Genomic DNA, 12622 nt, shown 5'->3' with positions numbered 1-12622 from the left:
AAGGTTAAAACTTGTTTAATTTAAATGTAATAGTATTTTGCCCCAAGATGAACTATTTGTTTCAGGGTCACGGTGGGGCTTGGATTTAATGTGTGCTGACATAAGGCTGGGTATTCGTGGATCGGGTGCCGAGTATATCACAGGGCTAACGCAGAGAGACAGACACACGCTCACATTTCCACCCACAGCCAATTTAGAATCACCAATCAGCCTAACATGCATGTCTGTGGACTGTGGGAGGAAGCCGGAGGGAACCCACACAAGCTCAAGGAGAATATCAAGAGAATGAAGGGGAAAAAATGATGATGATGATTGAAGAGTTTACTCTGAATACATCTGCAGCCAAAAAAAAGCTTCTCTTTCTGTGAAATTGCATCATGTTGATAAGTGGCTATGTCCTTGGCATTGCTTATCTTATTTTTCAACTGTGGATGCGGAAAATTCGGCCATTATAACCACATAGTTGGTCATAAAATCGCTGAAGATATGTTTCAACAGATTTTGTTGTATTCCTGTTAAACATAAATGGATGTTTCAGACACAGATTTACATGTTTTCTTTCAGGTAAATGAGAACGACAGATTGTGGGACGATGACGGAGACTCCACTCTTCCCTCTCCGGGCCTTTTGGACCACGGAGCTGAGCCCGTCTGCCTCTCCATGCCGCTGCTCAGCCTGGGCTTGCTGTTCCTCCTGCTCTCCAGTCTGTAAGAGGCCTCGGTTTGCCCGGCCTCCAAAGACAAATGTCAAGATCCAAGGGGGAGGGGTTGGGGCACCAGATGAAAAAAACACAACCTAAAAACAGCCATTTTCTATGTGTCACGTGACGGTGAGGGAAAGGGTCAGCCTCGTCTTACCCTACTCCCCTCTCCCTTTCTGTCACAAAAATCACTTAATCTCTATTTGTGAATCATGACTGAGAGCAGATGTGTTGTGCAGCCCACACACTTGCGAAGACCACCTGAGTGTGTACCACTACAGTGCCATGGGAGGGGGGAGGGGCTCAAGAGGAAGTACACAACTCATTTCCTGCTTCACACATGCCCAAACATAAACTTTTCCACACAACACACACACACATACAAGCAGACTTCACTTCATCTGAAAATAACATCCAAACGGTGAAAACGAGCGAGATCAGAAGGTGTACAGCAAAAGACACTGATGACCCAGTGCAGGAAAACTCTTAAATATATACATATGAAACAGCACAATTTCTTTTCTTTTCTTTTGTTCTTGAACATTCCTTGGTGTAAAAGAAAAATACTCAATGTTAAGACTTTTCTCGCAGATGAACTGTGATGACGTGTTACACGAAATTTAAGCTGGAGTGTGTGTGTGTGTGCTCAGCTTCGCTCTTTATTTCTTCGAAACGCACATTTTAAATTTCGAACTGTTGTTTTGCTACCTGGGATGTTAGATGGAAGCACATCGAGTCAAATCGCAGTGAAAATTCTTTGATCGTTGTCGTGCTCCATGTTTCAGGTATGAAGAGTTCATTTCCAAAACAAAGAATATATAAATATATATAAATATATCTAAAATACGAAATTTAAGTTTAAAATTTAACATTCAAAGAAGATAGAAGTGTATTATGTCATCAAACAAGGACCTACTTTAATGTACTTTGTACATGTTTTTTCAAATGGTGGATACCTCACTTTGGAAGGGGACTCTTCATATAGTCATTCATTAAGCTTTAAGTGTGAAGGCCTACAAAATATCTTGGATCTGTTCCTTTTATAGAACTTTAAAAAAGCCACAATCGTGTGAAGTGGAAAGAGGTTGAGACAAGTTTATATTTTTTCAAAAGTAAGTGGACTTTGTTGCAGAAAATGCAGATGTGTATTGACAAGTTTGGGACCATTCATGCTTTGCTGGTAAAGAGGGATACGGTTGGCTTTAGTCGGTGCACATTTGAATGGATGGTTGGATGCATCCGTCTTTGTGGGATGGAAGCAGTAACTCGCCTGCTACCTGCAGGGAATCTACGTTCAGCGTGGGACGGTGAAGAATTTGCACTGTAAAAGCACAGCTCTGCGTGGTGGAGCGGACATGTCTACAGGAGGCGCTCGAGAAATATATTGTGGGGTGTAGGGACAACCTTCAGTACTGCCATAGAATACAGTTTATTCACCTGCATTGCTAAACAATGCCGATTTTTACACAATGAAAATCAGCTGCGATGAGGAAATGATGGACCTAAGAAACTCCAGATAAGGACGTTCTACTGGGCGAATTCTACGAGGACACAAGTGATGCTCATGTCATTTCAGTGTGTTTTAACAGGTGTGGGGAAACAGTTGTACTATCTTAAAGAACCAGTTCACTCAAATCACAAATATTCTCACTCTCAAAAAATCACATGGATATATAGAAGACCGCTTTAGTGAAAATAGTGCAGCCCATTTATGTGCACTTACATGGAAAGCTTAAAGCAGGGAGAGCACACATCCCTGCCCTTCAGGTGTGTAGGTTTGAATAGCCAGAAGGCGGGGAGTAAAGGAGGAGCTGCAGTGGAGGTGTGTTGCAAAGTGGCTTGCAGAGGCACTGCAGCCAGGATTACTAGCTGAGCTCGACTTAGCGGTCTGCCAGAACTAATGCGATGCTCGGTTTTGGTTTTATTTTCGCAGCTTTTAGAAGAGAATACTTACTGGTCGGTTCATTATGGATACCTGTCAAAATCCATTTCAATCCAGTATAAATGCTCTGCGATAGCTCTACTTTTACAAACATGTCTTCATTTTCTGTTTTTCTAGATGTTTTCAAAAACGTTTACTATGAGAGTAAAAGAGGGTGCTGGGTGAAATATACTTTTAAATGTAATGCAGATGATATCTAGTATAGTCTGGCCCTTGGAAGACGTTTTAATTTAAATTACATATAATTGTCATTTAGGGATATTAACTAAGTATCAGTAAACGTTACATTAACAATTAAGTTAAATTAAAATGTGTTTTTATTGTTCAAATTAGTCAAATGTTTTGTAAAAAAAAGGCGTATAACTATATATTATATATGCAGAGGCCCCATTAATGAATTCGGTGCAAATGGAGCAACAAACAGAAAATGTATCTGTTTGGTGTTGTTTTAATCTGGGATTATCCACAGTAACTAATGACGACTAACTGCTGATGGAAGGACACATTCCTGTGGAGTTTGCAGAGGATAAAAAGATGTGTGCCCAGTGCTCACACATGAAATCACTTCTGCATTCAAGTGGTGTGTTTGTTTTGTCGTTTGGGTGAACTGGCGCTTTTGTTTTCGCATAAGAAAAATCACCTTCATCTATGTACGTTTCGACACGTCAGCGAGTCCGAGGGCTCCCGTTGGTTTGCACAAAGCCTCTGTCTCATATCATGATGTGTCACCAGCTGAGCGCCCTGTTTTGATTTGTCCTGTGTTTTATCAGTCAGCGTGCATCACGGTGCCGTGAGGTGACCGACCAACCTGCTCCCTGTTCGTCTGCGCTGGCAGAATCCCTGATGTGACATGTGTCACTTCCAGAAATAAAGATGACATTGTAAATGGAGGTGAATTCTGACCACTTTCTTGTAAAAGGGGGGAAGAGACTTTTTTTCCACCTGTCTAGAAATTTCTGGGTCCCTTGACAAGATGTGACTGTTGACCTCGATCTGAGTTCAGCTCTCTGTATTCCCCCTTAGCATCCAGTTAAAAATCCATGTTTCATCACACACAGGGCGTGATTTGTAAAGATGTTATAGTACAGTGTATATACTACATGGTGAATACCATATATATGATGTCTATAAAATTCATACCTTGAGTAAAAATAAAAAAGGATTTTATCCAAAGTTTTGCTTTTGATATGTCAGAGAAAATCACCAAGGAGTTAATTCTGACATGAAAACTTTACAAAGCACAACTTTGAGCCCAAACTTGAGCATCAGGAAACTTTAATAAATGAGACCCCTGGTGTAAATAAACCTAGAGCAAATTGGTGTTTCTTCTAAACTACTCTATACCTTAAGGCTATAATGCAAGGATGTGTTTGTAAGGCAGCTGAGGTGAGGCACACTGCAGCTGGAAATAGCCACAGAAACACTCGATGCTGTGGTTTTTGGAAAATCAGCAATCCACACACACATAAAAGCCTGACAGTAGCCAAATATAACTAGAAATCACCTCACAACTTCTGAAAGTTGCTGTTTGGCTAAAGAAAAAGACTTTAGCCCATCATCCTTCCAAATTGAGACTCCAGCTGCACGTGTGCGCCACCTGTGCTTTGCATATTGCGGCTGTAATTGGCGCCGTTCTCCATGTTTTGGGTCAACAGCTATGTGGGACAGACCTCCTGCTGTCCCACATACTGGAGCTGTTAGTTCTGTGGCTGCTGCTGCTGCTGCTGCTAGTGAAGGCTGATAAAAAGCTAAAAATCTGACCACCAACGGGCAGCTAAGTACTGCACGACGTCCTAAACTGACTTCTGAAGTTCAGAAACAAATATCTGCAAGAGTGTTTACTGACTTGTGACACTTTATGGCTACTTAAACTCAACTGTAGAATTATTACATTTAAAGAGATCAAAATAGGCTCAAAACAAACTAAATGCTAAGTGAAGAAACAGATTCTCTTAAATCGGAGGTCAGCAAGCTGTTTTTGTTGCCACTGGACCATAAAATCCATAATGAAATATCAAAATAGTCAAAATCTTGCTTCTGTTGAGGTCACTGATTACTTTAATATACATGGTCAACTCAGTGACTATAAGGTGCTCAGGACCTGTGGCTGCAAAACGAGTCCAAACCATTACTCCTCTCCTACTGTGTTGAAAATTACCGTAGGATGTTTGTGCTGATATGCTGTGTTTTCACCAAATGTGGTGTAATGCATGTTGACCGAACATCTCTACTTTTGAAGTACTTGAGATACTTGAGGTACTTGAAGTAAACGGTGTTGGCAGATTCTTTTTAAAGATGAGAGTGTTTCTCCTTGCCATATTTCAAAAATAAGCCATACTTGAACATGAACTTTAACATGTAACGTGCTAACTGAGGCCTGTAGAGTCTGAGATGTAAGTTTGGGGTTTTTGCAGTTTCTGAGCGTTGCACAGTCTGAGCTCAGGATGAAGATCTAGTGAAGATTGGAGCGTTGTGCTGACGCAAACCTGAATGCTTTAGTCCAGAAATGTGTCAAAACATCTTCTTTTACAGAAGTGCTCACACTTGCTGATAAGCAATTAATCAAGTGCTTTTGATTAGCAGGACCTGGCTGCTACTTACCATTTTAAACCCTATTGAACCAGTAATGTGGAGGCATTGTAGGGAAGAAGGCTTTGAAGGTGGAGAGCTATGTTTATTTCAAATTTTGCAATTTTTCCACATTAAAAAGTTTGTTTACTTGAGGCATGTGCATACGCAGACACTTCCAAACACTTTCAGCATATTAGTTACAAGACAAAGCAGCATCATAAAGACAAACAAGCCCATGATCGATGTGAGCTGCTTCCCACTGGTCACAGAGTTGTTTCTACTCATTTTATGATGACACATTTCTGCTTGTAGCTGCTGTTACGTGTAGGTTTTCCTGTCATATCACAAAGGGCAAGTTTTATCAACCAGACGTCACAGATCTTAGAAACTTCCTCTCATCCACTGTTGCAGACATATTACTTTACTGGCATTTTGCGATACTGGCAACATCTTGGACAAGCTATCATATTAAAGGCCTTTTGTTTGGGAGCTACAGCACATGAGCAAACAGGGATTTTCCTCACATGATGGATTTATTGCAGATTGTTAATGAGTGAAGTCCTTTAACATCACAAGAGGGTGGAGGGGTGGGTATCAGCATCAGCCAGAATCTGACAAGCCAGCATAAAGAAGGAAACTAAAGACGGACCGATGGAAGAAACTTCCCTGAGAAACATTTACTAATTGTCATAATGTGTCAGAACGACACACGAGAAGAAGGGAAAAAAGACGTCTGTGACAGAAAAACACAAATGCAGCATTTCTGAGAATTCCATCTCACCGTGTAACCTTTGTTCAGCAAATTTGAAACACGACGGGAGGATTTTTTTTTCTCTTCCCCCCCCAGACGTTATTGTCCCTGACAGCTCTGCTGAAAAACCAGCCGAATCAAAGCTGAGGAGAGATAATTACATTAGACTGTTTGATGAAAGCAATAAAGTCTGGATGACCCGAAAATGGGCAGACGCATGTAAAGTCTGCAAACAATATCTGCTTACTCGGAATTAGACTCAGATGATGATGAGGAGGAGAGGGAGGAGGAGGAGGAGAGGGGAGGATGGTTTCATAAACAGCATTGCTGTAATGTGAAGGAGGAAAAAAGAAAGAGAGGAAAAAGTCTGGATGATAAAAAGTTTTATTATCATCCAGCTGCTACAGAGCAGAGTGTGCAGCCTGTCATAATGATCAGGATGGATTTAGTCAAAGATTTGGAATCAAAGGACAGCACCTAATCATCTGTTTACACCGTATAGGAGCTCCTCGGGCGGAGAGAGAACAGGGTCGGAGCAGGTAGTGAGGAGAGAGAGGTAGGGAAGGAGAGGGAGGGAGGGAGAAGAGAAACAGAGTGAGAGATGAATAGATAGGGGGGCAGAAAGGAGGTGCATTGGAGGATAGAAGAGAGAAAGGAATTAAGTGAGTGGGACTGGGAACATTTAGGACGCGAAAGAGGCAGAAAAGAGAAGGAATAAATAGAAATAAATCAGAGAGGGAACGGCAAAAGAGGACAACGAGAAAAAAAAGGATTAAGAGAGAGGCAACAGAAGACCGAAACAACGAGGAGAACAGACGTGACAGGGATTAAAAACAAGAGTAGGTGAGAGAGAGAAAGAGAGATGGAAAGGTGAGATGACAGGAAGGAAGGTAGTGGGAGGAAGAGGGGGGAGAGTGAGAGAAACTGAAAAGGAGATATAAAAAAAAGAGAGAGAGCGAGGAAAGGATTTAAGGGAAGGAAAGATTAGAGAAAAGCAAGAAGAAAGGAGCATCAAAGCGAAGAGGGGTGCCAGGAATCAGGGAAAGAGGAGATATGAGCAGAAGAGTTGAGAAATGACAGATGAACATAAGTGTGTGATGTATGGAGGAAAATAATTAGGAAGGGAAAGAATCAAAGAAAGATGGACAGCAAAAAGGAGGGGAGACAGACATGAGAAGAGAAGGAGAAAGGAAGGGAGGGGAAAGACAAACAAAAAGGGGAAGGATGTGAAAGATGAGACGAGGGATCTGTGTGTGAAAGGGAATATGGGAGGAATGAAAAAAGAGGACAGAGGAGAAGAGAGAGACGAATGGAACTGGGAAAGGAGGGGAAATGGGGAGAAAGATGCAGGGAACGTGGAGATGAAAGAGAAGAAAATGGAAAGGAGGAGTATGGAAAGAAGAAAGGAAAAGAAGGAGAGAGGAAAAAGTTGAGGGATCAAAGACAGAAATAGATGAGAAGAGGAAAGGGACACAAAATAAGGGACATGGGGGGGGGGGGGCAACAGCAAAAAAAAATTTAAAAAATGGGTTAAATGAGAAGAGTGGATGAACAACACATGAGGGGGGAAAGGAAGAAACATGAAGATGGGCCATGACTCAAAAAAGAAAAGAAAACAGATCAGGAAGGAAGTGAAAAGAGGAGAGTGAGAGATGGCAACAAAAGGAGACATGAAGTGAGTGAGAGGGAGGGAGGGAGGGAGGGAGGGAGGGAGGGAGGGAGGGAGTGGCAGACACAGAGATTAAAGGGAGAGAAAGAATAAAGGAGAGATGGAGAAAGACTGGTGATGAATAATTGCTGGTGAGAACACAGCAGCTCAGCGACACTCAGCCTCTCCTGCCGCCGCTTACCTCGAGGGCTCGGCAACATCAACCGCGGCATTAAAAATAGGAGTGATTATTTGAAAACAGGCCCGGGGAAAAGTGTATTTACAAATAATAATTCTCAACATTTGTTTTTGTCTTACTTGAAGCAGCAGATGGGAGGGGTGGATCACAATCTGACAACTGAACGTGGGGGAAACTTTTTGTCTTTCTAAAGCGACACTTTTAACCCACAGACACACATCGTGACACCTAAACAAGTAAAACAAGTCAGGACTAGGAACAGTAACAAATCTGTGTTACAATAAGTCGAAGTTTATGGAGCAGAGTGACATGAAAGACTGTTATGATGGATTTTCATTGCAGTTCCAGTTACTACTGCCTGCTTACTTTTGCCACGTGAGGCCAGGCAATGCTGTGCACCAGGAGGAACCCAGGACCCACTGCACCAGTGTCAGACTACACTGGTGCAGTGGGTCCTGGGTTCCTCTGAGGTCTGAGAAGGACTTCACGCCAATACCTACGGGTAGTGTCTAGCACCGCCTTAAAACAGGATGGTTCTTGGGCTCGATTCCACCATGTGTCCAGGATCTTTCTGTGTGAAGTTTCCATGTTTGCACATCTGCATGGGCTCCCTCCCACAGTCCAAAGTCATCTCGTTGTTGGGGTTAGGTTAACTGGTGATTCTAAATTGCTCATAGCGTGAGTGTGAATGCTTGTGTCCCTGTGGCAGGGTCTGTGTCTTGCTACAATAGCTGGGATAGGATCCAGCCCTCCACAACTGTGAACTGAACAAGTGAAAGAGAATGGATGGACCTAATAGCAGTCACCAAACCAGCCATGCTGAACCATGTAGCAGGCAGCTCTGGGTGAACCTGCTCTCACCTGGGAAAAGCAGAGGGGGCCCGTGGGGGCCCTAATTCTTCTATGCTGTGGCAAATGCCAATCGGGCTCACTGTCAAGCCACCAAGTCTGTTTCTGATCATTTTGGAGACATCAGCATCGGTGTCCTGCTGGAGGTCATTTTGTAGCTCATCATGAGTTAAGGACCTTCCAATTTTTTTGTAGTTTATTGCATTTTTTGCAATTTATGTAATTACTATGCACTTAATGCATACATATTATTAAAATATGGGCTTTAATGGTTGTATTGATGTATAGCGATTTGAAATGCTCCCAAAAATGGCACTACAGCATGTAAAAATATAATATGAGCTCTGGCGGCCTTGGTTCTTTACAGGGAGTGCAGAATTATTAGGCAAATGAGTATTTTGTCCACATCATCCTCTTCATGCATGTTGTCTTACTCCAAGCTGTATAGGCTCGAAAGCCTACTACCAATTAAGCATATTAGGTGATGTGCATCTCTGTAATGAGAAGGGGTGTGGTCTAATGACATCAACACCCTATATCAGGTGTGCATAATTATTAGGCAACGTCCTTTCCTTTGGCAAAATGGGTCAAAAGAAGGACTTGACAGGCTCAGAAAAGTCAAAAATAGTGAGATATCTTGCAGAGGGATGCAGCAGTCTCAAAATTGCAAAGCTTCTGAAGCGTGATCATCAAACAATCAAGCGTTTCATTCAAAATAGTCAACAGGGTCGCAAGAAGCGTGTGGAAAAACCAAGGCGCCAAATAACTGCCCATGAACTGAGAAAAGTCAAGCGTACAGCTGCCACGATGCCACTTGCCACCAGTTTGGCCATATTTCAGAGCTGCAACATCACTGGAGTGCCCAAAAACACAAGGTGTGCAATACTCAGAGACATGGCCAAGGTAAGAAAGGCTGAAAGACGACCACCACTGAACAAGACACACAAGCTGAAACGTCAAGACTGGGCCAAGAAATATCTCAAGACTGGTTTTTCTAAGGTTTTATGGACTGATGAAATGAGAGTGAGTCTTGATGGGCCAGATGGATGGGCCCGTGGCTGGATTGGTAAAGGGCAGAGAGCTCCAGTCCGACTCAGACGCCAGCAAGGTGGAGGTGGAGTACTGGTTTGGGCTGGTATCATCAAAGATGAGCTTGTGGGGCCTTTTCGGGTTGAGGATGGAGTCAAGCTCAACTCCCAGTCCTACTGCCAGTTTCTGGAAGACACCTTCTTCAAGCAGTGGTACAGGAAGAAGTCTGCATCCTTCAAGAAAAACATGATTTTCATGCAGGACAATGCTCCATCACACGCGTCCAAGTACTCCACAGCGTGGCTGGCAAGAAAGGGTATAAAAGAAGAAAAACTAATGACATGGCCTCATTGTTCACCTGATCTGAACCCCATTGAGAACCTGTGGTCCATCATCAAATGTGAGATTTACAAGGAGGGAAAACAGTACTCCTCTCTGAACAGTGTCTGGGAGGCTGTGGTTGCTGCTGCACGCAAGGTTGATGGTGAACAGATCAAAACACTGACAGAATCCATGGATGGCAGGCTTTTGAGTGTCCTTGCAAAGAAAGGTGGCTATATTGGTCGCTGATTTGTTTTTGTTTTGTTTTTGAATGTCAGAAATGTATATCTGTGAATGTGGAGATGTTATATTGGTTTCACTGGTAAAAATAAATAATTGAAATGGGTATATATTTGTTTTTTGTTAAGTTGCCTAATAATTATGCACAGTAATAGTCACCTGCACACACAGATATCCCCCTAAAATAGCTAAAACTAAAAACAAACTAAAAACTACTTCCAAAAACATTCAGCTTTGATATTAATGAGTTTTTTGGGTTCATTGAGAACATGGTTGTTGTTCAATAATAAAATTATTCCTCAAAAATACAACTTGCCTAATAATTCTGCACTCCCTATACTAGGTCTTAAAGGGTTAATGTCATTAACAGCAAAGCAGCTGAAACTGATGCTACTTAACTGATCAGATCAATATCCCAGAAGCTCATCTGACTTGATGCTATGCTATCCTTTATGTATTTATTTTTTATAAGAAAGTAGGAGAAAATCCAAACTGTCAAAGGAAAAAGAATGAAAAAGTGGCGCAGTGGCCTTTAGTTCGCTCTTTCAGCCTTGCTTGGTTCACTGCATTAATGATTTTATCATTTACATGGTGCCTTCTTTTATTCCTTAATTTTGAGTGCAAATACCAGCACACCATGGACTCTGAGAACAGGTTAGATTTCAAAACTCAAACACTTCTTCAAACACGTATTGTGGATTTCTGTTGCAGCTTACTGTTAATAGGCCACAGGGCACTTCTCTGTCTTTTTAAAGCAAATAGCAGCAGAGGGTGGAAGTGAAAGGAAATAAAAGTGGACCAGGCCACCTGGGCCAGACTGGACTTCAACTGGCCCTCCACCAAATTACTGACAAGGCGGCGCAGTGGGGGTCTGATTTGCAGTAAAGTAGGCTGATTGGACATTCCTGCCGTTTGTATCATAGGTTTATTATCACAGCGCGTGCTGTGTTGCTTTGTAATTTCATCTGGAAATGATTGGCGATGCTTGCGGAGAATGTTGGAATATTTCCAGTGATTTAGCAAAGGGACGAGGACTCGTTATCTGGAGAAAAGGTGAGTAAACGCTGTTAAAAGCCGACCGAGTCTCTGCATCATCACAAAGCAGAAGCAGGGAGGAACATACAGCATACTGTACATTACCACTGAGACAGCGCTACAGACACAACCTTTAAAACAAGAATATCTCACTTTAATTTGCGAGAGAATGCGCGAGCTGTGTACTAAAGTTATCTTTCCAGGGAAACGGAACATTCTTGCATGAAAGAAACAAACTGAAGGGAAAAAATGCTCCAAATCCAACCACTTCAGAAAGGACTGATAAATAAATGCATGCTGACAAACACAAATGCACATATGCACATCTTACACGTTATCTAAAAAAAAAAAAAAAAAAAAAACCCTGTTGCATTACAGGCTGAAAAACAGTGAAAAAGTTCCCATCTTTAAATTACTGTGTGTTTGGAATACAGGTTCATCATCCTGTCAGTGGCAGCTCTGCCTCAACAACTGGTCAAGGTGTACTGCCCGTAGGTCATTATCAGTCTGCACTACCACCTCAGAGCCCCCTTTGCCTACAACTAATAGGACAGAGCATGCAACACGCACATTATGTGTCATGCTCAAGTATTTTCAAGCACTGAAATCTGTCCTTTAATTGTAAAGTGATCACTTTATTACCAGGTCTTGTCCCAGCGAGAGCTACATTATGATGCATTTGTGCACCTGAGTAAGTGTTGGAGTCGTTAACAATGCCTGGAGGTATAGCTTGTTTCTCCAACCAAGTTCTTGCCACGATGACTTATGGAGCACATTATTGTTTATTAATAGGAAGCAGACTTCACCCCGATTATTTGGTTTGCACAAGCACGAATGCGTTCACCACATTTCCACAGGCTTAGTGGGTATTGCAGGTTTTTATATTAGCTGCTTCGAAGCTCCAAAGTCCCCTCTTCTGGGAGCTGACGAAGTCGTGATTTGGAGTTGGGTGAGGTCCGATGATCCTGCTGTAACTGGAAATCCTAGCCATGTGAAATCATTAGTGTGACTTTTTGGGAGGTTTCTTTTCAGGGTGAATCCCTGAAAAGCACACAACCAGATTTTCTGCACTGTCTGCAGAACAAAGGTTGTTTGTTAAAATAAACAAATAAATTCAGATTTCTTTACCTTTTCTTGTGTTCCTAAACACACCAGGCTCTCCAGAACATGCACCTATTTTTGGAGTTTTACGCTGTAACTCAACTTCTGCTTTCAAGTCAAATGATGATGGTGCTCTATTTTAAAAAGCCCGATGGATCACAGAGCTGATATGTTCTATATGATTCGTCTTTCCTTGCATTATAGATGCCCTCTGTCCACTAGCAACAGTCCCAAAG

The 12622-nt window shown here is 42.2% G+C and overlaps 1 protein-coding gene across 2 annotated transcripts in view; it reads left to right on the top strand.

Annotated features, from left to right (window-relative positions):
* The window catches only part of gfra4a (GDNF family receptor alpha 4a), a 152660-nt gene extending 149128 nt beyond the window's left edge, over window positions 1-3532 (top strand). For both annotated transcript variants that reach the window (XM_004554787.3, XM_076877586.1), the window contains one exon: window positions 565-3532. In XM_004554787.3, coding sequence (XP_004554844.1) covers window positions 565-711 — 147 coding nt within the window. In that variant the 3' untranslated portion in view covers window positions 712-3532. The remainder of the gene's footprint in view (window positions 1-564) is intronic.
* The last annotated feature ends 9090 nt before the right edge of the window (window positions 3533-12622 follow it).

The sequence above is a fragment of the Maylandia zebra genome, linkage group LG19, assembly GCF_041146795.1.
Source record: "Maylandia zebra isolate NMK-2024a linkage group LG19, Mzebra_GT3a, whole genome shotgun sequence".
In the NCBI taxonomy this organism is placed as follows: Eukaryota; Metazoa; Chordata; class Actinopteri; order Cichliformes; family Cichlidae; genus Maylandia; species Maylandia zebra.
The sequence above is the reverse complement of the archived record's forward strand: the minus strand, read 5'-3'. Positions and strand labels throughout refer to the sequence as shown.